Below are 27,937 nucleotides of genomic sequence, written 5' to 3'. Positions count from 1 at the left end.
ACCCGCACTCCCGCGGTCGTGGAAGTCATGTTCCGGACAGTACACGTCTTACCTGACTGAGGATTTTCATTCCGGAGTTCAGCAGTTTTTTGGCAGCCTTGAAGTAAATGGTTCCAGGCTTGTTGTAAATCATTGCATTGTGGCAAATTTGTTTGAAATTTTCCTAAGAGGAGAATAAATGGGCGTTAATGTAAAATGTCAGCTAATAAAGGTGGTGGTAACTATAAAGAGCGGGGGCACTTAGACACCTTATTAAAGGGCTGTGTCCATATCTCCACTAAGCCTGAACTTTCAGAGTGGCAACATCCGATCAAGTTACTGGGCAAGACAACCACGAGAGGGTGTCGGATGGCGTCACATCTATAGGCAGTCTTTTTGTAAAAAAAAAAAAAAATGAAGACTGTAACTGCATATACTTGTTGACTATCACTTTTCTTCAGCATTTACATCCTTGTTCGTTATTGAATGCTTATATTTACTGTATTATTCCTTTTCAATCCCACTAACCATACTTTAAAAAATCGTACAATTTTCACTCCAGAAACTAGGTCTAATACTAGACTCTTGCTTCGTGTTTTTGAGCAGGCACTTTGATATTAGCAGCACTAGGATAGGTGATTGTACAGGGAAGTGGTGAACATCAACATCGTTATTGTGAATGGCGGCTGCTGTATATAGCAGTGCCACCCTTCATGATCATCTGGACTGTGATGATAGTCTACTGAAGTCTTCTGCACTGAACAGTCTAGTACAGTGTTCCCCAACTCCAGTCCTCAAGAGCCACAAACAGGTCATGTTTTCAGGATTATGTATGGCCCAGGTGATGGAATCGTTACCTGTGTAGATGATGGAATTCTCACCTGGGCTATACTAAGGAAATCCTGAAAACATGACCCGTTGGTGGCTCTTGAGAACAGAACTTGGGGAACACTGGTCTAGTAGAAGGCCTAGTGGTCAACAGAAAAATGTGCCGAGATTTGGTGTCTCTGCTAGAGTCCCAAAGAGATTAAAATTAATATTTTCTTTTGTATTTGCTTTTTTTGGCAAATCGGTGGAGAACAGAAACCCGGTGTAAATCTATCCAAACATAGAGGCTCAGTGATTTTCACTGTAAAATGTTATGGCTGATCGTAGTCGTACCTTAAGTTCTTCTATGGATTCAAACTCTCCGCTCCTAATCTTCTCCTTCATTGTACTGAAGTCCATCGGGTTCTTGATAATCATTGAATATCCAGGTGCAATGAAGTCCGTAACAGGGAATGCAAAAAAAGAGCTAGGGTCCTTTCTGTAACGGGCAAGAGAGATAGACAAGTAACTAAAATATGAATAATAAAAACATTAATGATGATTTTACAAGTCCTTGATGACTCATAGGTAATGAGAATTGGCAGAGATGTCCACCAAAGCCGTATTCTAGGTACTACAAGATATATTATACATGTGCCCCTGCTGTGTAATGGTCGTGTCTGACCGTGCAGGAACATGGTCTGATCATACCACAGCTCCTAGGTAGGGGGGACGCAAAAGAGTATACAGACAGGACAGCATGGGAGCACAGCTGATTCTTTTCATAAGGTAAAACATTTCCCTGCCTGTTTTTAAACAATGTTTTACTTCAAAGAAAGAATCAGCTGTGATCCCGTGCCGTAATGTCTGTATACTCTTTCTTCCCCCCCCTAAACCAAGGAGTTGTGGTATCATCAGACCATGTTCCTGTACGGTCAGACACGACCATTACACAGTACACATGTATAAGATTATCTCAGCACAGGAACATTTTATTTACACACATCCAATTGTGGAACTTATTATTATTCCAAGATCCATTGATTAAAAAGAACTTTTGTTCATGGAAAAAAAAAAACTATAAAACTATTTCCAAATCACTCCACAGTAATTACTACAAAAAGTGACACAGATCAGATTTGAAAAATGGGGCTTGGTCGTTAAAGGTCAAAATTGGCCCAGTCACTAAGCGGTTAAGCCTCATTGTAAGGAAGAGATGGCTAAAATTCCTCAAGAATAACAAGTACTGAGAATGATTAGCATTGCTGCTAAAGGGGTGGGGAGGAGAGGCGCAACACGCTGTCGATTCATTAGGTGTACTTTTTTTTTTAACATATAAAGTGTCTGCATTTTTCCCCCGTCATTGGTAAATAAGGACAGGGGGTAATTTTTCACGTATTGTTCATCTGAGCCCGCACATACACGTGGGCCAACCAGGGCGGCATCACATATGTATCCTACATGGTGGAAATGGAGGAGATGGGCTTTTTCTGGGAGGCCGAGACTCTCCTGCTCAGTGTAAATCGGCTTATCTAAGTGTGACAGTTATTGGGCCTCACAATCTACGTTCCCTGTAAGCAGGTACATTGTCTGGGGGGATGGCAGACCACTCTACTTGTGGTGTACATGCGGAGTATAGCTCACCTTTGTAGCTGCCTCACCAGCTGATTCAATGCTTCCTGCAGTGGAGTTTGGTTTTCTGTATGTAATATAAGAGCAGAATATTTCTTAATATAACGAGCCTTGCGATAAGCATGATTTTACTTTATATATGAAAAGTGGAATATACAATAAATACACCAGCAATATACATGGGTACTGTGCACTCACCCTCTGCAATCAGACCTAAACTATATGGGACGGAATAAATGAAGAATTATATTGCAGATCCACCATAGAATAAATGAAGCATTACACATACAAAAACTAAAAAACAATCAATATTATACACTGACACTGGCTCCTACAGAGTGAGAAGAACCCAGTGGGGCTTTATTAACCCCTTAACGACCGTCGATACGCCTTTTAACGGCGGCAGTTAAGGGTACTAAAAGGGAAAAAGTGAATAGCGCCCCCCAGAGTCGGATTTTCTCTGGGGTCTCGGTTGCCGGAGTAGCAGAGACCCCAGAGAACATGATTTGCGGGTTTTTTTAACGACCCCCGGGTTGCGATCGCCGGTAATTAACCATTTACCGGCGGTTTCAAAAAAATAAAAAATAAATAAAAATAAATATGCGATTTCCCATTTAATTTCTCTGTCCTCCGATGTGATCGCACATCAGAGGACAGAGAAATGGGGTCCCCGATCGCCCCCCGATACTCACCTGTCTCCCCGGTGCTCCTCGTGGCTCCTGATGGGCGCTGCCATCTTGTTCCGGCCAAAAAATGGCGGGCGCATGCGCAGTGCGCCCGCCACCCGGAAGATCTTTGGGGTCTCGGCTGCCGGGGGTAGCCGAGACCCCAAAGAACAGGATTGGGGTCGGTTTTTACCGACCCCTATTTTGCGATCGCCGGTAATTAACTGTTTACAGAGAAATAGGGGGATTTGGGGACCCCGTTATACTTACCGGTGTCCCTGGGTCCTCCTGCGTCCCCGCCGGCTTCTTCATCCGGTAAGAAAATGGCGGACGCATGCGCAGTGCAGCCACCATGATCTGCCAGCCGGCAGCTAGAGGAGTTGGGGCTAAGTTTAGGGTTAGGGATAAATTTAGGGTTAGGGTTGGGGCTAAATTTAGGGTTAGGGCTAGGCTTCTTTCACACTTGCGTTGGTACGGGGCCGTCGCAATGCGTCGGCCCGACGTACCGACGCACGTTGTGAAAATTGTGCACAATGTGGGCAGCGGATGCAGTTTTTCAACGCATCCGCTGCCCAGTCTATGTCCTGGGGAGGAGAGGGCAGAGTTACGGCCGCGCAAGCGCGGTCGGAAATGGCGGACGCGATGTACAAAAAAACGTTACATTGAACTTTTTTTGTGACGACGGTCCGCCAAAAAACACAAAGGATCCAGTGCACGAAGGACGCGACGTGTGGCCAACCGTCGCGATCCGTCGGCAAAACAAGTCTATGGGCAAAAAACGCATCCTGCGGACACATTTGCAGGATCCGTTTTTTTGTCCAAAACGACGGATTGCGACGGTACATCAGGAGCTCTGCAAATGAAACATGACGCCTGCAGACCATCCCATCAAAGTCTGCATTCCAAGCGGCGCTCCTTCCCTTCCGAGCCCCGATGGGTGCCCAAACAGTGCCCCCCCCCCACATATGGGGTATCAGCGTACTCAGGACAAACTGGTCAACAGATTTTGGGGTCCAATGTCTCCTGTTACCCTTGAGAAAATAAAAAATTGCAGGCTAAAAAAATCATTTTTGAGGGAAAAAAAAAAGGATTTTTTATTTTGACGGCTCTACTTTATAAATTTCTGTGAAGCACTTGGGGGTTTAAAGTGCTCACCACACATCTAGATAAGTTCCTTAAGGGGTCTAGTTTCCAAAATGGGGTCACTTGTGGGGGGTTTCTACTGTTTAAGCACATCAGGGGCTCTGCAAACGCGACATGGCGTCCGATCTCAATTCCAGACAATTCTGCATTGAAAAAGTAAAACGGCCCTCCTTCTCTTCCAAGCTCTGCGGTGCGCCCAAACAGTGGTTTACCCCCACATGTGGGGTATCGACGTACTCAGGAGAAATTGCACAACAACTTTTGTGGTCTAATTTCTCCCGTTACCCTTCCCTTGTCAAAATAAAAATTTGGGGGCAAAAATCATTTTTGTAGAAAAAAAAATGTGATTTTTTATTTTCACGGCTCTAAGTTATAAACTTCTGTGAAGCACTTGGGGGCTCAAAGTGCTCACCACACATCTAGATAAGTTCCTTAGGGGGTCTAGTTTCCAAAATAGTGTAACTTGTGGAGCGTTTCCACTGTTTAGGCACATCAGGGGCTCTCTAAACGTGACATGGCATCAGATCTCAATTCCAGCCAATTCTGCATTGAAAAAGTCAAACGGCGCTCCTTCTCTTCAAAGCTCTGCGGTGCGCCCAAACAGTGGTATACCCCCACATATGGGGAATCGGCGTATTCAGGAGAAATTGCACAACAAAATTTATGGTTAAATTTCTGTTTTTACACTTGTGAAAATGAAAAAAAAAAAAAAAAAAATTGGTTCTGAAGTAAAATGTTTGCAAAAAAAAGTTAAATGTTCATTTTTTCCTTCCACATTGTTTCAGTTCCTGTGAAGCTCGTAAAGGGTTAATAAACTTCTTGAATGTGGTTTTGAGCACCTTGAGGGGTGCAGTTTTTAGAATGGTGTCACACTTGGTTATTTTCTATCATATAGACCCCTCAAAATGACTTCAAATGAGATGTGGTCCCTAAAAAAAAATGGTGTTGTAAAAATGAGAAATTGCTGGTCAACTTTTAACCCTTATAACTCCCTAACAAAAAAAAATTTTGTTTCCTAAATTGTGCTGATGTAAAGTAGACATGTGGGAAATGTTATTTATTAACTATTTTTTGTGTCATATCTCTGATTTAACCCCTTTCTGTCATTGGACGTACTATTCCATCCATGTGGGGTGGGCCTTACTTCCCAAGGACGGAATAGTACGTCCAGCGCGATCGGCCGCGCTCACGGAGGAGCCGCGGCCGGGTGTCAGCTGACTATCGCAGCTGACATCCAGCACTATGTGCCAGGAGCAGTCACGGACTGCCCCCTGCACATTAACCCCCGGCACACTGCGATCAAACATGATCGCAGTGTTCCGGCGGTATAGGGAAGCATGGCGCAGGGAGGGGGCTCCCTGCGTGTTTCCCTGAGACGATCGGTACAAGGCGATGTGCTCACCTTGTACCGAGCATCTCCTCCCTGCAGGCCCCGGAGCCAAAATGGCAGCGGGACTGCATCCGGGTCCTGCAGGGAGGTGGCTTCACAGCGCCTGCTCAGAGCAGGCGCCGGGAAGCCTCCAGCAGTGCACGTCAGACAGGGCCGGACTGGCCATAGGGCATTTCTGGCAAATGCCAGAAGGGCCTGTCCTTGTAATGGGCCGCTAGACCTATCGCCCCCTCCGCGTTGTCAGTGGGCGTTCCAGAGTTCCCTTCAGCAGCCAGCACGCCGGGCGGCATTTGCTTCCCTTGCACACTGATCGCGCCGTATTAGGAGGAAGTGGGCGGTCTGACGTCCTGATCACTAGCGCTGCAGGGAGGTAACATACAAACAGGATGAGGGGCCACGCTGTGCTGTGCTGCTCCGGCCATGCCTCCCGCTGCAGCCTGTGATCAGGACATCAGACTGCACACTTCTCCCTGTCTAGTGAGGTGACAGGGCATGAGGGGGTGCAATCATTTTTCTATGCACTGATTTATTTTTTTTCTTTGCTGCGCCGGGTTCAGCCATTCAAAAAAGGGGCGTGCCTGCTGGAGAAGAACACTGGCAAATGAGCATCAGATTGATAGAAGAGCTGATTGGCCAGTGCTCCTGTCCCCCTGCACTGGGCGCCTCTGAGGGAGAGAGAGAGCCTGCAATCAAGCTGCAAGGTCAGGAATATCTCTCTGTGTGTGCTCCCAGGGACAGATAGAGAAGCCGCTCAATTCCCCACCATAACATCTTCTCCTGCTCTGGTCCACAGCCCCGACAGAGAAGGAGAGAGCGGGGGAGGTGCTGGGAAAGTGCTTGCTGTGAGCAGAAGGAGCTGCACATGTATATCAGCCACTGCTGCAGCACAGAGTGTGTGTGTTATCTGTAGTGTGTGTGCGTTACATGTGTGGGGTAACTGTAGTGTGTGTGTGTTACATGTGTCTGAGGTATCTGTAGTGTGTATGTGTTACATGTGTCTGAGGTATCTGTAGTGTGTATGTGTTACATGTGTGTGAGGTATCTAGTGTATGTGTGTGTGAGGTAATTGTAGTGTGTGTTACATGTGTGTGCGGTATCTAGTGTGTGTTACGTGTGTGCGGTATCTGTAGTGTGTGTTACTTGTGTGTGAGGTATCTGTAGCGTGTGTTACGTGTGCGGTATCTGTAGTGTGTGTTACTTGTGTGTGAGGTATCTGTAGCGTGTGTTACGTGTGCGGTATCTGTAGTGTGTGTTACTTGTGTGTGCGGTATCTGTAGTGTGTGTTACATGTGTGTGAGGTATCTGTAGTGTGTGTTACATGTGTGTGAGGTATCTGTAGTGTGTTACATGTGTGTGAGGTATCTGTAGTGTGTTACATGTGTGTGAGGTATCTGTAGTGTGTTACATGTGTGTGAGGTATCTGTAGTGTGTGTTACATGTGTGTGAGGTATCTGTAGTGTGTTACATGTGTGTGAGGTATCTGTAGCGTGTGTTACATGTGTGCGGTATCTGTAGTGTGTGTTACATGTGTGTGCGGTATCTGTAGTGTGTGTTACATGTGTGTGAGGTATCTGTAGTGTGTGTTACATGTGTGTGAGGTATCTGTAGTGTGTGTTACATGTGTGTGAGGTATCTGTAGTGTGTTACATGTGTGTGAGGTATCTGTAGTGTGTGTTACATGTGTGTGAGGTATCTGTAGTGTGTGTTACATGTGTGTGAGGTATCTGTAGTGTGTGTTACATGTGTGTGAGGTATCTGTAGTGTGTGTTACATGTGTGTGAGGTATCTGTAGTGTATATGTGTTACATGTGTGTGAGGTATCTGTAGTGTGTGTTACATGTGTGTGAGGTATCTGTAGTGTGTGTTACATGTGTGTGAGGTATCTGTAGTGTGTGTTACATGTGTGTGAGGTATCTGTAGTGTGTGTTACATGTGTGTGAGGTATCTGTAGTGTGTTACATGTGTGTGAGGTATCTGTAGTGTGTTACATGTGTGTGAGGTATCTGTAGTGTGTTACATGTGTGTGAGATATCTGTAGTGTGTTACATGTGTGTGAGGTAACTGTAGTGTGTGTTACATGTGTGTGCGGTATCTAGTGTGTATGTGTTACGTGTGTGAGGTATCTGTAGTGTGTGTTACACGTGTGGGAGGTATCTGTAGTGTGTTACTTGTGTGTGAGGTATCTGTAGTGTATATGTGTTACATGTGTGTGAGGTAATTGTAGTGTGTGTTATGTGTGTGATCAGTGCTGTATTTTTTAGCATATTCTGCAGTGTGATAATAGTCTGCAGGCTATCTGTGTTGAATTCATGTCTATTCCCCCTATGGCCACTGCAGGTTACATATGTAAAGTGGTATAACACATTTGATTGGTTTAACAAATAAAGCAAAAAAGTCGGCACATCCTGTCAGTGCTTTACGATTTGATTCTACGACACTCGTATGTGGGCTGGTGAGTTTTTATTTGTGCCAGGGCTGCTTTTTGGTCCCAGTCCGGCCCTGACGTCAGATCAGTGCACAGCAAAGTGTCAGATTGGCGATCTGTCACTTTACTGTGATATCCCCCTGGGGCAAAGTAAAAATGTAAAAAAAAAAATTACATGTGTAAAAAATAAAAAAAATATTGTTCCAATAAATGCATTCCTTTAGCTAAATAAAAAAAACAAACAATAAAAGCACACATATTTAGTATTGCCGCGTCCGTAACGACCCGACCTATAAAACTGTCCCACTAGTTAACCCCTTCAGTGAACACCGTAAAAAAAACAGGCAAAAAACAACGCTTTATCATACTGCCGAACAAAAAGTGGAATAACATGCGATCAAAAAGACGGAAATAAATGATCATGGTACTGCTGAAAACGTCATCTTGTCCCACAAAAAACGAGCCACTATACGGCATCATCAGCGAAAAAATAAAAAAGTTAGTCCTCAGAATAAAGCGATGCAAAAATAATTATTTTTTCTATAAAATAGTTTTTATCGTATAAAAGCGCCAAAACATAAAAAAATGATGTAAATGAGGTATCGCTGCAATCGTACTGACCCGAAGAATAAAACTGCTTTATCCATTTTACCAAACGCGGAACGGTATAAACGCCCCCCCCCCAAAGAAATTCATAAGTAGCTGGTTTTTGGTCATTCTGCCTCACAAAAATCGGAATAAAAAGTGATCAAAAACTGTCACATGTCCGAAAATGTTACCAATAAAAACGTCAACTCGTCCCGCAAAAAACAAGACCTCACATGACTGTGGACCAAAATATGGAAATATTATAGCACTCAAAATGTGGTAACGCAAAAGTGTGTGACGGCTGCCAATCATAAAAATCCGCTAGAAAACCCGCTGTAAATAGTAAATCAAACCCCCCCTTCATCATCCCCTTAGTTACGAAAAATTTTAAAAAAATGTATTTATTTCCATTTTCCCATTAGGGTTGGGGCTAGGGTTGGGGCTTCGATTACATTTACGGTTGGGAATAGGGTTAGGGGTGTGTCAGGGTTAGGGGTGTGGTTAGGGTTACAGTTGAGATTAGGGGTGTGTTTGGATTAGGGTTTCAGTTATAATTGGGGGGTTTCCACTGTTTAGGCACATCAGGGGCTCTCCAAATGCGACATTGGGTCCGATCTCAATTCCAGCCAATTCTGCGTTGAAAAAGTAAAACAGTGCTCCTTCCCTTCCGAGCTCTCCCGTGCGCACAAACAGGGGTTTACCCCAACATATGGGGTATCAGCGTACTCAGGACACATTGTACAACAACTTTTGGGGTCCAATTTCTCCTGTTACCCTTGGGAAAATACAAAACTGGGGGCTAAAAAATAATTTTTGTGTAAAAAAAAATATTTTTTATTTTCACGGCTCTGCGTTATAAACTATAGTGAAACATTTGGGGGTTCAAAGTTCTCACAACACATCTAGATAAGTTCCTTGGGGGGTCTAGTTTCCAATATGGGGTCACTTGTGGGGGGTTTCTACGGTTTAGGTACATTAGGGGCTCTGCAAATGCAACGTGACGCCTGCAGACCATTCCATCTAAGTCTGCATTCCAAATGGCGCTCCTTCCCTTCCGAGCTCTCCCATGCGCCCAAACGGTGGTTCCTCCCCACATATGGGGTATCAGCGTACTCAGGACAAATTGGACAACAACTTTTGGGGTCCAATTTCTCCTTTTACCCTTGGGAAAATACAAAACTGGGGGGGGCTAAAAAATAATTTTTGTGGGGGGAAAAAAAGAATTTTTATTTTCACGGCTCTGCGTTATAAACTATAGTGAAACACTTGGGGGTTCAAAGCTCTCACAACACATCTAGATGAGTTCCTTAGGGGGTCTACTTTCCAACATGGTGTCACTTGTGGGGGGTTTCAATGTTTAGGCACATCAGGGGCTCTCCAAACGCAACATGGCGTCCCATCTGAATTCCAGTCAATTTTGCATTGAAAAGTCAAATGGCACGCCTTCGCTTCCGAGCTCTGCCATGCGCCCAAACAGTGGTTTACCCCCACATATGGGGTACCGGCGTACTCAGGACAAATTGTACAACAACTTTTGGTGTCCATTTTCTCCTGTTACCCTTGGTAAAATAGAACAAATTGGAGCTGAAGTAAATTTTTTGTGTAAAAAAGTTAAATGTTCATTTTTATTTAAACATTCCAAAAATTCCTGTGAAACACCTGAAGGGTTAATAAACTTCTTGAATGTGGTTTTGAGCACCTTGAGGGGTGCAGTTTTTAGAATGGTGTCACACTTGGGTATTTTCCATCATATAGACCCCTCAAAATGACTTCAAATGAGATGTGGTCCCTAAAAAAAAATGGTGTTGTAAAAATGAGAAATTGCTGGTCAACTTTTAACCCTTATAACTCCCTAACAAAAAAAAATTTTGGTTCCAAAATTGTGCTGATGTAAAGTAGACATGTGGGAAATGTTACTTATTAAGTATTTTGTGTGACATATGCAGCGCCCCAGAGTCCTGGTCGTTGCAGTACTGATGCTCCGCCGCTAAGGGGAGTGTTGGTACGTCTGATGGCACTGAAGGAGTTCACCTGACCAGGTATCACAGACACCAATACACTTCACAGTCTGGCCTCCAGGGGGAGCTAAGGGTGCTATGTATTAGGCCAGTCCTCACAATCTGGTAAAACTGGGGGTTAGATAGGAAGTTAGTCAGAAGCTGACTGGGTTGGAACCAGGCAACATCCTGTGGCAGAGGGTGTTGCAGGGGAAGACTCAGGGGGTCCCTGTCAGGGGTGGGATCCTGACAGAGGCCTAGCGAACAGAAAGAACGTTACGGGACCACGCCTGCACTTCATTGCGGCGGTACCCCAAGAAAGGACAAGAAGCGAGGTTTATTGTGCTGAGTGAGAAACGAGATCAACGCAACAAGGAGAAACACCAGTAGGAGTCGTGCTGTAAGATCGAGGCAACATCCTACTGAGGCGCGTAGCCGGAAAATCCGAGGAAGTACTGGCTCCAGGCCTTACTTCAAACCTACGGCAGGACAGTCAGTTATGGGCGGGCTGTCTCACTCAAATCACCTAAGCAGACATAGGTGGCAATTGTGGGAGAGGGGCGACTCTAGGGTCCCGGAAGAACTCCAGGCCTACCCGTCATACGGGTGCGTCCTAGCCATATCATCTGGGGGACGGAGAAGAACATCAGAATCAGTTGTGAGGGAACTTCAGAAACAGACACAACAGTTGTGAGGACTATCCCGTGGTGCTCAGCAGGGAAGGACTACAACACACAGGCGCTAGAAGGTAGGCACAGATTTCCACCTGCAAAGGGAACTCTGGAGGTGCCATCGGACCGGCCGGTCTCAGCCAGCCCTGTTAACAGTGCTCGGGATTGAGGATCCTGAAGCCTTCAGTAAAGAGGCAAAGAGACTGCAACCCTGTGTTCTCGTTATTCATCGCACCCTGCACCACACATTACCACTCTCAACTTTCACTGGACGCCCCTCAGCAGGGTCACGGACCGGGTCTAGCCACCGTGACAATCCCAGAACCGAGACAGAGAGGCCCGGTACCGGGTACCTCTCGGCCCTGCGACTGTGGGGGCGCTCCACATATCTCTGTGATTTAATTCTATAAAAATTGTATAAAAAAGTTGGAAAATTGCAAAATTTTCGCCAAATTTCCGTTTTTTTTTCACAAATAAACGCAGGTAATATCAAAGAAATGTTACCACTATAATGAAGTACAATATGTCACGAGAAAACATTCAGAATCACCGGGATCCGTTGAAACGTTCCAGAGTTATAACCTCATAAAGGGACAGTGGTCAGAGTTGAAAAATTGGCCCGGTCATTAACGTGCAAACCACCCTTGGGGGTAAAGGGGTTAAGGGCATAAAAACACAAAGATTGAAAATTGCAAAATTTAAAAAATTTTCGCCGTATTTCCGTTTTTTTCATAAATAATCGCAAGTAATATCGAAGAAATGTTACCACTAACATGAAGTACAATATGTCACGAAAAAAACACTCTCAGAATCACCGGGATCTGTTAAAGCGTTCCAGAGTTATAACCTCAAAGTGACAGTGGTCAGAATTGTAAAAATTGGCTTGGTCATTAAGTACCAAATTGGCTCTGTCACTAAGGGGTTAAAGACATCTGTGGAATATGCCGCTATGATCCGAGAGGTGGATAGCCCATAAGTCACTAAAGGGATAGAAACTTTACCATTCTGGTTCTTATACCGCGTGGATGGCTATGGATTTAAAGTGTTTCATACTAAAATTACCATTTATTTTAACAAGAATAGTTTTTCTAATATAGGTTGATTAAAAAGTCCCCACATTTCCATCTCTAACCCAACTGCTTTATTTTTTTTTTTTACCTAATTACAATCGGCACCAAAACGCACTGTCCTGGGGCACTGCAAGAAGATATACTGCAGAGCAGAAACCATCTCCTTACAATGCGCACTGACAGTGGACTCTGCTGCTGACTCGGCGAGGGAGAGCACTGTCACTGTGCACGGAGAAGAATATTGCACAATAAGAAGGAAGCTTGTACTGAGCAAGCAATACATGCTCAGTAGAGCAGGGACTAGCCTAGCATCTGACATCACTGATGACGCATTGCTTTAGAATGGGGGCAGAGACTGTGGCAGTGACAGCAGACCCCGCCCCCTGGTATCCCAGCATGTACTGGGGATTTTCATATGAAAAGTCATCAAAACAGAAATCGGTAAAAAAATAAAATAAAATAAAGCATTTAGATTAGAGGGAGAAGGGTAGGGACTTTTAGATTAAGCCATATTACAAAAACTACTAATAAAATAGAGAGACATTTAGGATGAAAATCAATATTTGTTTCGGTCCACCCTTTTAAGCAGAAAAAAAAAAAAGATTACATGGCATTAGATAGAAGAGCTGCTTTTATTGGGGAAACGCTGGTAGACTTCACAGTTGTTGGCCATGGTGTTTGTGGGAGGACAGCATTGTGGGATACCCCAATAACAATCCACAGTAACAATCAGCCCTTACGACAACACAGACCCTTCGGTGAAGCCTTAAAATGTTTTCTTACCTTCTGGTTTTGCCAAGGAGGACTCTGGAACAGCTATGGCTGGTATATCAGCTCCGAGTGGTGAATGAAGGGTGCGATCCTTATTCTTGTCACTTTCATGGGAGGTTTTATCCTTTTTCTTTTTATCATCCTGAAAATATGAAAAACCCGAAAAGATCCCATGTTTGGCAGTAAGAATGGTAAATATCCTAACTAGTGCAGTTAGTTAGTGAAAGTTAATTGTAATTGCAGATCAACACATCTGATAAGTAGTGATGAGCGACCGTGCCGGGATAAGGTGTTATCTGAGCATGCTCTGGTGCTAACCCAATGACTTCGGTGTGCTCGAATAATTATGGTCGACTCGAACATACTTTTCAAGCTTGCCGAAGACAGTCGATTAGCACAAAAGCATGCTCAGATAACGCTTTATCCAAGAATGTTCGCTCATGACTACCGATAAGTCTTCACAACATGACGGCCAAAGTTCTTCACCCATTCTCCAATATTCCACAGGACAAGATTTACTACGTAATATTGGAAGGTCTTACTAGGTTTTACAATGCTCTAATGTAACGTAATTCACCTTTTTCTTCTTCTTCTCCTCTCCAAGAGCTGCTACTTTCTCGTTTTTCTTTTTTTTCTTCTTCTTCTTATCCTTATGCTTTTCATGGTCTGACTTGTCTTCATGGAAGCCTTGTGGAAGGGCGGCAGCTCGGGCGGTGGAAAGCTCCTTCACTTCTCCAGTGCCGACTTTCAAGACCAGTTTTAATGGTTTTTCCACGTATTCTGAAAAGGACGCCAAAAGGAGAATGGAAATTATAACCAACAGTAAGAAATCTCCACGGTTAGACCCAAATGGCTCTGCTCACTGGATCGAGCTCCATTATAAGGCCTCATTCAGCGGCCATGTTGCAAGTTCGCGCTCAATCCGTTTTTTCACACATATAACACATTCATTATAGTCTATGGGGCAGTATGTCGGTCTTTACACATTTTGGGTTTATGCAAAAATTGGGATTTATTCATCCATCTGTGAAAAACACTGACGGCAATAACGGACGCACAGACCAGAGAAATATGTAAAAAGAAAAGTAAAGTTTGTGATCTGTATCCGAACTGCCAGGTGATGAAGTAAAATGCTGGAGATAATGTAAAAAAAAAAAAAATAATTTTTTTTTTTATATTTCTACACATTTCAAAGTGTAGCCTATTTCTTCTTCAGGAGAAAGAAAACCATCACCTGGCTGCCTGGATTCAGACCACAAACTTTCCATTTTTTACATTAACCCCTTCATGACCTTGGGATTTTTCGTTTTTCCGTGTTCGTTTTTCACTCCCCTCCTTCCCAGAGCCATAACTTAATTTTATTTTTCCGTCAATTTGGCCATGGGAGGGCTTATTTTCTGTGGGACGAGTTGTACTTTTGAACGACATCATTGGTTTTACCATGTCGTGTACTAGAATACGGGGAAAAAATTCCAAGTGCGGTGAAATTGCAAAAAAAGTGCAATCCCACGCTTGTTTTTTGCTTGGCTTTTTTGCTAGGTTCACTAAATGCTAAAACTGACCTGCCATTATGATTCTCCAGGTCACTACGAGTTCATAGACACCTAACATGACTAGGTTATTTTTTATCTAAGTGGTGAAAAACAAATTCCAAACTTTGCTAAAAAAAAAGAAATAAAAAAAAAATTGCGCCATATTCCGATACTCGTAGCGTCTCCATTTTTCATGATCTGGGGTCGGTTGAGGGCTTATTTTTTGCGTGCCGAGCTGACGTTTTTAATGATTTCAAATCGGTGCAGATACGTTCTTTTGATCGCCCGTTATTGCATTTTAATGCAATGTCACGGCGATCAAAAAAACGTAATTCTGGCGTTTCGATTTTTTTTCTCGTTACGCCGTTTAGCGATCAGGTTAATGCTTTTTTTTATTGATAGATCGGGTGATTCTGAACATGGCGATACCAAATAAGTGTAGGTTGATTTTTTTTTATTGATTTATTTTGATTGGGGCGAAAGGGGGGGGGGGGTTGATTTAAACTTTATTTTTTTCACATTTTTTTTAACTTTTTTTTTTTTTTAACTTTTGCCATGCTTCAATAGCCTCCATGGGAGGCTAAAAGCAGGCACAGCACAATCGCCTCTGCTACATAGCAGCGATCTGCTGTTCGCTGCTATGTAGTAGAAAATCAGGTGTGCTGTGAGCGCCGACCACAGGGTGGCGCTCACAGCTATCCGGGATCAGTAACCATAGAGGTCTCAAGGACCTCTATGGTTACAATGGAGAAGCATCGCCGACCTCCGATCATGTGACGGGGGTCGGCGATGCGCTCATATCCGCCCGGCCGGATGCGGTAGTTAAATGCCGCTGTCTGCGTTTGACAGCGGCATTTAACTAGTTAATAGCGGCGGGTGAATCGCTTTTTCACCCGCCGCTATTGCGGGCACATGTCAGCTGTTCAAAACAGCTGACATGTCCCGGCTTTGATGCGGGCTCACCGCGGAGCCCTGCATCAAAGCAGGGGAGCTGACCTCGGACGTACTATCCCGTCCGAGGTCAGTAAGGGGTTAAGTAACACAGTGGTCATTGTACCTCAGAAATATAAGGAAAAAAAAAAGTTATTTTAATTTTTTTTATTTTTATTATTATTAACAGATGCCCATGAATTATTGATGCAAACGTCCAGAAACTGTCACTGCACCGATTGGACAGATACATCATGAGATTTTCAATCTCTCTTTATTACTTTAAAAAAAACAAACAAAAAAAAACAGAAGCCATTATAGTGGTGGGTGACAGATGGCCATAATTAATACTTTATGTGCATGACTGGGCAGCAAACACTGCTTCGGATTAGTGGGAAAATCATTACCGCCGGGCAGACTTCCGCAATTCCCACTCTGACAAAGGTATAAAGTTTACCTCTGGTCACTGGTATCGGCTGATGGGACTATTACTCACATCAGCCTATATCTGATGCCGCTAATAACAGCGATGTAAATAAATAAAAAAAAAAAAACCCCGGCGTGGGGTCCCCTGTAATTTTGATAACCAGCCAGGCAAAACTCACAGCTGGGGGCTGCAACCCTCAGCTGTCGGCAAGGCTAGTTATCAAGAATAGAGGGGTCCTCACGCTGTTTTTTTAATTATTTAAATAAATAATTTTAAACAACGACGTGGTATTCCCCCCCCTACACACTTTTGGCAACCAGCCAAGCTAAATAAGACTGCTGGGGGCTGGTATTCTCAGGCTGGTAAGGGGCCATGGATATTGACCCCCTCAGCCTAAAAAAAAATGCACCTTTTCTGGGTGGCTGTTGGCTGCTTTTATTATGGCGCTTTACTAAGCGATTCCCACTTGCTCTGCAGCGGTGGAAAGTAAGGTTCATATCTGTGGGGTTGATGTCACCTTTGTATTGTCCAGTGACATCAATCCCACGGTTTAGTAATGCAGAGGCATCTATAAGACACCTATCCATTACTAATCCTATAGTTATATGGTAAATAAACACAAATTCCTCGTCTCCTGTTATAAAACAAAATTTTAAAAAACCCACTTCACCTGTTGGTCGTTCTGTTCCACGGTGTAATCCAAGTCTGGGGGATAAACAGTTTTCAACCTGGACAGTGCCAAGATGTGACCGTCCATGATAAAAACGATTGGTGAATGAACTGCTGTGAGCGCAGCATCAGTGGCCAGCAGTGACATAATTGAAGTTACTGCCTGTCATTGAAGCTGCGTCCCAGCCAGGCCAATGAACTGTGGTAACATCTACACCATGAGAAAAAGTCTAAAAGGTGCAGAGGCAAGTTCACCAGGAGAATTTCACTGTGGTGAACTCATCTCTGCACCGTAAGACTTTTTCTCACTGTGCTAGTGCTGATCTCACTGAGGTCGCCACAGTTCATTTGCCTGGCTGGGAACGCAGCCTCAGTGACCAACAGTAACCAACAGTAACCTACAGTACAGACCAAAAGTTTGGACACACCTTCTCATTTAAAGATTTTTTCTGTATTTTCATAACTATGAAAATTGTACATTCACACTGAAGGCATCAAAACTATGAATTAACACATGTGGAATTATATACTTAACAAAAAAGTGTGAAACTACTGAAATTACGTCTTATATTCTAGGTTCTTCAAAGTAGCCACCTTTTGCTTCGATGACTGCTTTGCACACTCTTGACATTCTCTTGATGAGCTTCAAGAGGTAGTCACCGGGAATGGTCTTCCAACAATCTTGAAGGAGTTCCCAGAGATGCTTAGCACTTGTTGGCCCTTTTGCCTTCACTCTGCGGTCCAGCTCACCCCAAACCATCTCGATTGGGTTCAGGTCTGGTGTCTGTGGAGGCCAGGTCATCTAGAGTAGCACCCCATCACTCTCCTTCTTGGTCAAATAGCCCTTACACAGCCTGGAGGTGTGTTTGGGGTCATTGTCCTGTTGAAAAATAAATGATGGTCCAACTAAACGCAAACCAGATGGAATAGCATGCCGCTGCAAGATGCTGTGGTAGCCATGCTGGTTCAGTATGCCTTCAATTTTGAATAAATCCCCAACAGTGTCACCAAAGCACCCCCACACCATCACACCTCCTCCTCCATGCTTCACGGTGGGAACCAGGCATGTAGAGTCCATCCGTTCTTACTGCGTCGCACAAAGACACGGTGGTTGGAACCAAAGATCTCAAATTTGGACTCATCAGACCAAAGCACAGATTTCCAGTGGTCTAATGTCCATTCCTTGTGTTCTTTAGCCCAAACAAGTCTCTTCTGCTTGTTGCCTGTCCTTAGCAGAGGTTTCCTAGCAGCTATTTTACCATGAAGGCCTGCTGCACAAAGTCTCCTCTTAACAGTTGTAGAGATGTGTCTGCTGCTAGAACTCTGTGTGGCATTGACCTGGTCTCTAATCTGAGCTGCTGTTAACCTGCGATTTCTGAGGCTGGTGACTCGGATAAAATTATCCTCAGAAGCAGAGGTGACTCTTGGTCCTCCTTTCCTGGGGCGGTCCTCATGTGAGCCAGTTTCTTTGTAGCGCTTGATGGTTTTTGCAGCTGCACTTGGGGACACTTTCAATGTTTCCCCAATTTTTCGGACTGACTGACCTTAATTTCTTAAAGTAATGATGGCCACTCGTTTTTCCTTACTTAGAATTTCTATTATGGCAAGAAAAAAGCAGCTAACAGTCTATTCAGTAGGACTATCAGCTGTGTATCCACCAGACTTATGCACAACACAACTGATGGTCCCAACCCCATTTATAAGACAAGAAATCCCACTTATTAAACCTGACAGGTCACACCTGTGAAGTGAAACCATTCCCGGTGACTACCTCTTGAAGCTCATGAAGAGAATGCCAAGAGTGTGCAAAGCAGTCATCAAAGCAAAAGGTGGCTACTTTGAAGAACCTAGAATATAAGATAACAAAAAAGTGTGAAACAACTGAAATTAAGTATATAATTCCAAATGTGTTAATTCATAGTTTTGATGCCTCAGTGTGAATGTACAATTTTCATACAGTTGTGGCCAAAAGTATTTACACCACTGCCATTCTGTCAGATAATACTCAGTTTCTTCCTGAAAAGGATTGCAAACACAAATTTTTTGATATTATTATCTTCATTTAATTTGTCTTAAATGAAAAAACACAAAAGAGAATGAAGCAAAACATTGATCATTTCACACAACTCAAAAAATGGGCCAGACAAAAGTATTGGCACCCTCAGCCTAATACTTGGTTGCACAACCTTTAGCCAAAATAACCACTTCCGGTAACCATCAATGAGTTTCTTACAATGCTCTGCTGGAATTTTAGACCACTCTTCTTTGGCAAACTGCTCCAGGTCCCTGATATTTGAAGGGTGCCTTCTCCAAACTGCCATTTTTAGATCTCTCCACAGGTGTTCTATGGGATTCAGGTCTGGACTCATTGCTGGCCACCTTAGAAGTCTCCAATGCTTTCTCTGAAACCATTTTCTAGTGCTTTTTGAAGTGTGTTTTGGGTCATTGTCCTGTTGGAAGACCCATGACCTCTGAGGGAGACCCAGCTTTCTCACACTGGGCCCTACATTATGCTGCAAAATTTGTTGGTAGTCTTCAGACTTCATAATGCCATGCACACGGTCAAGCAGTCCAGTGCCAGAGGCAGCAAAGCAACCCCAAAACATCAGGGAACCTCCGCCATGTTTGACTGTAGGGACTGTGTTCTTTTCTTTGAATGCCTCTTTTTTTTTCTCCTGTAAACGCTATGTTGATGCCTTTGCCCAAAAAGCTCTACTTTTGTCTCATCTGACCAGAGAACATTCTTCCAAAATGTTTTAGGCTTTTTCAGGTAAGTTTTGGCAAACTCCAGCCTGGCTTTTTTATGTCTCGGGGTAAGAAGTGGGGTCTTCCTGGGTCTCCTACCATACAGTACCTTTTCATTCAGACGCCGACGGATAGTACGGGTTGACACTGTTGTACACTCGGACTGCAGGGAAGCTTGAACTTGTTTGGATATTAATCGAGGTTCTTTATCCAACATCCGCACAATCTTGCGTTGAAATCTCTTGTCAATTTTTCTTTTCCGTCCACATCTAGTGAGGTTAGCCACAGTGCCATGGGCTTTAAACTTCTTCATGACACTGCGCACGGTAGACACAGGAACATTCAGGTCTTTGGAGATGGACTCGTAGCCTTGAGATTGCTCATGCTTCTTCACAATTTGGTTTCTCAAGTCCTCAGACAGTTCTTTGGTCTTCTTTCTTTTCTCCATGCTCAATGTGGTACACACAAGGACACAGGACAGAGGTTGAGTCAACTTTAATCCATGTCAACTGGCTGCAAGTGTGATTTAGTTATTGCCAACACCTGTTAGGTGCCACAGGTAAGTTACAGGTGCTGTTAATTACACAAATTAGAGAAGCATCACATGATTTTTCGAACAGTGCCAATACTTTTGTCCACCCCCTTTTTATGTTTGGTGTGGAATTATATCCAATTTGGCTTTATGACAATTATTTTTTGTGTCTTTTCATTTAAGACAAATTAAATGAAGATAATAATAACAAAGAATTTGTGTTTGCAATTATTTTCAGGAAAAAACTGAGTATTATCTGACAGGATTGCAGGGGTGTCAATACTTTTGGCCACAACTGTAGTCATGAAAATACAGAAAAATCTTTAAATGAGAAGGTGTGTCCAAACTTTTGATCTGTACTGTATATGACGTGACCGCTAGTCACTGATGCTGTGCTCACAGCAGCTCATTCCCCAGTGGTTCTCAGCCTGGACGGTCACATCTTGGCACCGTCCATATTGAAAACTGTTTATCCTCCAGCCATGGATTAAGGCATAGGACAGAACGACAGAGGTGAGGGATATTGTTATTTTTTTATTTTCTATTTATTACAGGAGAGGAGTGATCCAGTGGAATTAGGCGTTAGGTGAGTATAACTGTGTTTATTATTTAGAAATATAAAAAAAAGTTAAAAAGTGTGTTTTGTGTCACAAAAGACTTTATTCTGGTTGTGTCTTTATTTACAATACAACTATAGGATTAGTAATGGATAGGTGTCTTATAAACGCCTCTCCATTACTAATCCGTGGCCTTGATGTCACCAGACAATACAAAGGTGACATAACCTCTAACAAATATGAACCCCACTTGCCACTGCTACAGGGCAAGTGGGAAGAGCAAGGCAAAGCACCAGAATTGGCACATCTAATAAATACACCTTTACTGGGCAGCTGTGGGTTGCTTTTTTTAGGATGGGGGGTGCCAATATCCATGGCCCCTTACCAGCTTGAGAATACCAGCCTCAAGCTATCTGCTTTAGCTTGGCTGGTTGTCAAAAGTAGGGGGAACAACACGCCATTTTTTAAATCAGGGACCCCTCTACTCTTGATAACCAGCCTTGATAATGCCGACAGCTGAGGGTTGTAGTCCCCGGCTGTGAGTTTTGTCTGGCTGGTTATAAGTACAGGGGAACCCACGCTGTTTTATTTTTTTTTTAATTGATTTATTTACAGCGTAGGCGTCGACTGATGAATACTCCATCAGCCACCGCATGCTCTAGCTGTTATTAGCGGCAGCAGGCTGATGGAAGCAGTAGTCCCATCAGCCGACACCAGTGACTGGAGGTAAACTTTTTACCTCCGATCACAGCTGCGGAGGTAAAAAGTCATTTGACAGCGTGGGAACCGCAGCTCTCTGACCAGTGGTAATGATTTTACCACCGATGAGAAGCAGTGTTTGCCACGATGTCATGCACATGACAGAACAACAAACATCCGGTGTTCGGGGGGCCGAACCCGACCAGTAACACGGACTTCCTTGTTAAGCCCGTGTTCGGTGTCCGCACCCGAACAGTATGTAGCAACAGAAATCCCATATACATATTTGAGAAACAGGGGTAGCGACACAAATTGTCCGCAACCCCTGTTCAAACAACCTCAGCTCCAATAAACAACAGACAAAAATAGGAGAAAAAGGAGCAAACTGATTACATCGGGTAAAAATAGTCATATAACTGTATTAATTCGTAGAAAAGATAAAACATCTCAACAGTACATAAAGAGCCATAAACAATGCAGATTGCTATATACCCCACCCCCACCTATCACCATCTCACATTGCACATGAGTCCCTGAAAAAATAACATAAAGGTCCAAAGACTATAACCCTGAGGGAGCAGTGCATCCAAAAGTGGACACCTGGAGGTCAGCATGCATCCATAAAGTGACTTAAGGATAAAGTAACACCTGTCTATCGTTCATATAAAGTGCGGAAGTAACTAGCAAAAGGTGCAATGCTTACCAACAGATGAGTGGGAACAAGGTGGGGGGTCGGATGGAGGGTCCCGACGCACGTTTCGCGGCTACTTGGGGCCGCTTTCTCAAGGGAGTATACCTCAGGCCCTTACAAGACATTCAAATAACCCAGTGAACTTGGTCACATGACCAAATGTGGCCAATCAGGATGGCTTTCGTCGGCACATGCTGATGAGCCTCGGTGACCTCACTTACGTCACCACTGATGCGTCAGAAAGTTCTGAAGCAGCGGTGAGATCACTGGAGCTCATCAGCTGGTGAATGCGTATGACCTCTCTCACGGCAGCTCAGCGCTATATACTGCAGGAGCGATGACGCTCCTGTAAGTGTATCGTTGGCTGCCGGTTAGAGCAGTCACATCTCCCGATGTGTCTGTTCTACACGGGAGATCGCCATGGGACAGGAGAGTATATGGTTATTATTAGGGCCACCTGCTATTACTGTCATCATTGACAGCAGACGTAGCCTGATGGGTGTAGTCTCATCAGCTGAAGCCTGCTGACCTGCGGGAAGCTTTTTACCAATGAGTAACAGTATCTTTGTGGCGACACGCTAATATCTGACAACGTGACCCCGCATTGATAGGACGGTGGTAATGTTACCGCCGAGCCAGTGTTTCCCATGCTGTCACACAGCTGACAGCTTGGGAAACACCATAAGAAGTCCGTAAAAACTCTGCAAATTCGTTAACATTTTTATACCTGTGTTTTTGCTGCGGACTTGACTGACTCAATTGAAGTCAATGGGTGAAAAATGCTAAAAATGTGCACAAAGAATTGACATGTTGCAGAAAAAAGCACTGCAAATACTCAAAGGAAAAATCACTGCTCATGTGCACAGCACTTCAGGATTGTCATTGAATTAGCTGGCATAAGGATTCCCTAGTGTTTTTAGCCCATTTCCGGGTGGAGAAGAGCTGAAAAAAAATGCACCAAAAACGCACCGTGTTCACACAGCCTAGCGCATATGGAGAAGCCAATCCAGCCAATGGTTCTGGGCAAGAGCCTAAACAAGAGGTTTCCTCTGCTGTTACGTCCTGCAGCCTCTCAGTAGAAACTCTCCACAAACACACGGGACATGCAGAAAATAAACAGCAGACAGTGAGTTGCAAGAAATAGTGAGCACTGTTGAGGACCAAATGCAGACTACACAAAGATCTCAGAGAGGTCTTCAGAATTTCAATGTCCTTCTCAACAAGGCTGATGACAGAACAGGCTTCGGAGAAAGAACATACATTTAAATCGGGGTTCCTGAAAAAGCGAAGGGTTGTAATTCAGTTGATTTGTTTGAGTCCTGGTTGACTACAATGTTCGGCAAGGACACCATGTCAACGCTTTGCATATGATGGAGCTCAGAGTTCCCACAGGTCCTTTGCCACCGCGGGCTCCACCGAGACCAGTACTCCTCAAATTACTACATTTTACAGATAGAGACGTTATCCTGCGAGAGGCCAGAAACCACTCTACAGCGACAGGGAGCAGAGGCCACTCTACAGCGACAGGGAGCAGAGGCCACTCTACAGCGACAGGGAGCAGAGGCCACTCTACAGCGACAGGGAGCAGAGGCCACTCTACAGCGACAGGGAGCAGAGGCCACACTACACCGAGGGGAGGGGGTCCCCGTATACACACACAGGTAATAGAGGGGGTCCCCGTACACACACACAGGTAATAGAGGGGGTCCCCGTACACACACACAGGTAATAGAGGGGGTCCCTGTACACACACACACAGGTAATAGAGGGGGTCCCCGTACACACACACACACACAGGTAATAGAGGGGGTCCCCGTACACACACACAGGTAATAGAGGGGGTCCCCGTACACACACACAGGTAATAGAGGGGGTCCCCGTACACACACAGGTAATAGAGGGGGTCCCCGTACACACACACACACACAGGTAATAGAGGGGGTCCCCGTACACACACACACACAGGTAATAGAGGGGGTCCCCGTACACACACACACACAGGTAATAGAGGGGGTCCCCGTACACACACACACAGGTAATAGAGGGGGTCCCCGTACACACACACAGGTAATAGAGGGGGTCCCCGTGCACACACACACACACACACACACAGGTAATAGAGGGGGTCCCCGTACACACACACACACACACACACACACACAGGTAATAGAGGGGGTCCCCGTACACACACACACACACACAGGTAATAGAGGGGGTCCCCGTACACACACACAGGTAATAGAGGGGGTCCCCGTACACACACAGGTAATAGAGGGGGTCCCCGTACACACACACAGGTAACAGAGGGGGTCCCCGTGCACACACACACACACACACACACACACAGGTAATAGAGGGGGTCCCCGTACACACACAGGTAATAGAGGGGGTCCCCGTACACACACAGGTAATAGAGGGGGTCCCCGTACACACACACACGGGTAATAGAGGGGGTCCCCGTACACACACACACACGGGTAATAGAGGGGGTCCCCGTACACACACACACACGGGTAATAGAGGGGGTCCCCGTACACACACACACACACACACACGGGTAATAGAGGGGGTCCCCGTACACACACACACACACGGGTAATAGAGGGGGTCCCCGTACACACACACACACACGGGTAATAGAGGGGGTCCCCGTACACACACACACACACGGGTAATAGAGGGGGTCCCCGTACACACACACACACACACACGGGTAATAGAGGGGGTCCCCGTACACACACACACACACGGGTAATAGAGGGGGTCCCCGTACACACACACACACACGGGTAATAGAGGGGGTCCCCGTACACACACACACACACGGGTAATAGAGGGGGTCCCCGTACACACACACACACACGGGTAATAGAGGGGGTCCCCGTACACACACACACACACACGGGTAATAGAGGGGGTCCCCGTACACACACACACACACGGGTAATAGAGGGGGTCCCCGTACACACACACACACACGGGTAATAGAGGGGGTCCCCGTACACACACACACACACGGGTAATAGAGGGGGTCCCCGTACACACACACACACACACGGGTAATAGAGGGGGTCCCCGTACACACACACACACACGGGTAATAGAGGGGGTCCCCGTACACACACACACACACGGGTAATAGAGGGGGTCCCCGTACACACACACACGGGTAATAGAGGGGGTCCCCGTACACACACACACGGGTAATAGAGGGGGTCCCCGTACACACACACACGGGTAATAGAGGGGGTCCCCGTACACACACACACAGGTAATAGAGGGGGTCCCCGTACACACACACACACAGGTAATAGAGGGGGTCCCCGTACACACACACACACACAGGTAATAGAGGGGGTCCCCGTACACACACAGGTAATAGAGGGGGTCCCCGTACACACACAGGTAATAGAGGGGGTCCCCGTACACACACACACACAGGTAATAGAGGGGGTCCCCGTACACACACACACAGGTAACAGAGGGGGTCCCCGTACACACACACACACACAGGTAATAGAGGGGGTCCCCGTACACACACACACACACAGGTAATAGAGGGGGTCCCCGTACACACACACACAGGTAACAGAGGGGGTCCCCGTACACACACACAGGTAATAGAGGGGGTCCCGTACACACACACACAGGTAATAGAGGGGGTCCCCGTACACACACACACACAGGTAATAGAGGGGGTCCCCGTACACACACAGGTAATAGAGGGGGTCCCCGTACACACACACACACAGGTAATAGAGGGGGTCCCCATACACACACACACACACACACACACAGGTAATAGAGGGGGTCCCCGTACACACACACACAGGTAATAGAGGGGGTCCCCGTACACACACACACAGGTAATAGAGGGGGTCCCCGTACACACACACACAGGTAATAGAGGGGGTCCCCGTACACACACACACAGGTAATAGAGGGGGTCCCCGTACACACACACGTAATAGAGGGGGTCCCCGTACACACACACGTAATAGAGGGGGTCCCCGTACACACACACGTAATAGAGGGGGTCCCCGTACACACACAGGTAATAGAGGGGGTCCCCGTATACACACACAGGTAATAGAGGGGGTCCCCGTACACACACAGGTAATAGAGGGGGTCCCCGTACACACACAGGTAATAGAGGGGGTCCCCGTACACACACAGGTAATAGAGGGGGTCCCCGTACACACACAGGTAATAGAGGGGGTCCCCGTACACACACAGGTAATAGAGGGGGTCCCCGTACACACACAGGTAATAGAGGGGGTCCCCGTACACACACAGGTAATAGAGGGGGTCCCCGTACACACACAGGTAATAGAGGGGGTCCCCGTACACACACAGGTAATAGAGGGGGTCCCCGTACACACACAGGTAATAGAGGGGGTCCCCGTACACACACACACACACAGGTAATAGAGGGGGTCCCCGTACACACACACACACACACACACACACACACACAGGTAATAGAGGGGGTCCCCGTACACACACACACACACACACACAGGTAATAGAGGGGGTCCCCGTACACACACACAGGTAATAGAGGGGGTCCCCGTACACACACACACGGGTAATAGAGGGGGTCCCCGTACACACACACACACAGGTAATAGAGGGGGTCCCCGTACACACACACACACACAGGTAATAGAGGGGGTCCCCGTACACACACACACACACACAGGTAATAGAGGGGGTCCCCGTACACACACACACACACAGGTAATAGAGGGGGTCCCCGTACACACACACACACAGGTAATAGAGGGGGTCCCCGTACACACACAGGTAATAGAGGGGGTCCCCGTACACACACACACACACAGGTAATAGAGGGGGTCCCCGTACACACACACACACACAGGTAATAGAGGGGGTCCCCGTACACACACAGGTAATAGAGGGGGTCCCCGTACACACACACGTAATAGAGGGGGTCCCCGTACACACACACACGTAATAGAGGGGGTCCCCGTACACACACACACGTAATAGAGGGGGTCCCCGTACACACACACACGTAATAGAGGGGGTCCCCGTACACACACACACAGGTAATAGAGGGGGTCCCCGTACACACACACGTAATAGAGGGGGTCCCCGTATACACACACAGGTAATAGAGGGGGTCCCCGTACACACACAGATAATAGAGGGGGTCCCCGTATACACACAGGTAATAGAGGGGGTCCCCGTACACACACAGGTAATAGAGGGCTCCGCCATATATACTGGGATGACTGTCAGTGTATGACCACCGCCTGCACATAACCAGACACGTCTCCTGTCCTATAACGACTCCCCCGATGCTGGGAGTTGTAGTCCGCCCACGTGCCCCCCTTACTCACGGTTGTCGGCTCTCTCCCCCTTCCCCTCGTGCTTCTCGCCTTTGTGTTTCTTATGCTTCTTGCCCATATCTTCTCCAGCCGCCGCTGCCGCCCCCTTCAAGATCTTCCTCCGTATCCCGGTGATGACGTCACGTCGCCGCACTGACAACTCTTTTTGTTTTGCTTGATTTAGTTTCGGTTCGGCGGAGGAAACCATAGAGACGTTCATTGATGCCGGAAAAAATCAGCTGCAGGATAAGTGTGTAATGCTAAGCGCTCCCCCTGCCGACAACAATGAGTACTGCGGTTTAGTGACGAGCGCTTTCCCTGCCGACCACAAGGAGTACTGCAAAGCTTACTGATACAATTGCTCCCCCTGCCGACCACAAGGAGTACTACTGTGGGGTGAGCGGCGCGCTGAGTTGTATGGGAGCTAGGTGGGGTGAGCGCTGGGTTGTATGGGAGCTAGGTGGGGTGAGCGCTGAGTTGTATGGGAGCTAGGGGTGAGCGCTGAGTTGTATGAGAGCTAGGGGTGAGCGCTGGGTTGTATGGGAGCTAGGTGGGGTGAGCGCTGAGTTGTATGGGAGCTAGGTGGGGTGAGCGCTGAGTTGTGTGGGAGCTAGGTGGGGGGAGCGCTGGGTTGTATGGGAGCTAGGTGGGGTGAGCGCTGAG

General features: G+C 46.0%; 1 protein-coding gene across 1 annotated transcript in view; it reads right to left on the bottom strand.

Moving 5' to 3' along the window:
- The window catches only part of BRD7 (bromodomain containing 7), a 66,852-nt gene extending 39,299 nt beyond the window's left edge, over positions 1-27,553 (bottom strand). The window contains exons 1-6 of the mRNA XM_077288221.1: positions 27,287-27,553; positions 13,716-13,918; positions 13,151-13,280; positions 2,431-2,485; positions 1,141-1,285; positions 53-163 (exon numbers count right to left, since the gene is read on the bottom strand). Of these exons, the coding sequence (XP_077144336.1) occupies positions 53-163; positions 1,141-1,285; positions 2,431-2,485; positions 13,151-13,280; positions 13,716-13,918; positions 27,287-27,494 (852 nt within the window). The 5' untranslated portion in view covers positions 27,495-27,553. The remainder of the gene's footprint in view (positions 1-52; positions 164-1,140; positions 1,286-2,430; positions 2,486-13,150; positions 13,281-13,715; positions 13,919-27,286) is intronic.
- Positions 27,554-27,937: the final 384 nt, after the last annotated feature.

Source organism: Ranitomeya variabilis, chromosome 2, assembly GCF_051348905.1.
Source record: "Ranitomeya variabilis isolate aRanVar5 chromosome 2, aRanVar5.hap1, whole genome shotgun sequence".
In the NCBI taxonomy this organism is placed as follows: Eukaryota; Metazoa; Chordata; class Amphibia; order Anura; family Dendrobatidae; genus Ranitomeya; species Ranitomeya variabilis.
The sequence above is the reverse complement of the archived record's forward strand: the minus strand, read 5'-3'. Positions and strand labels throughout refer to the sequence as shown.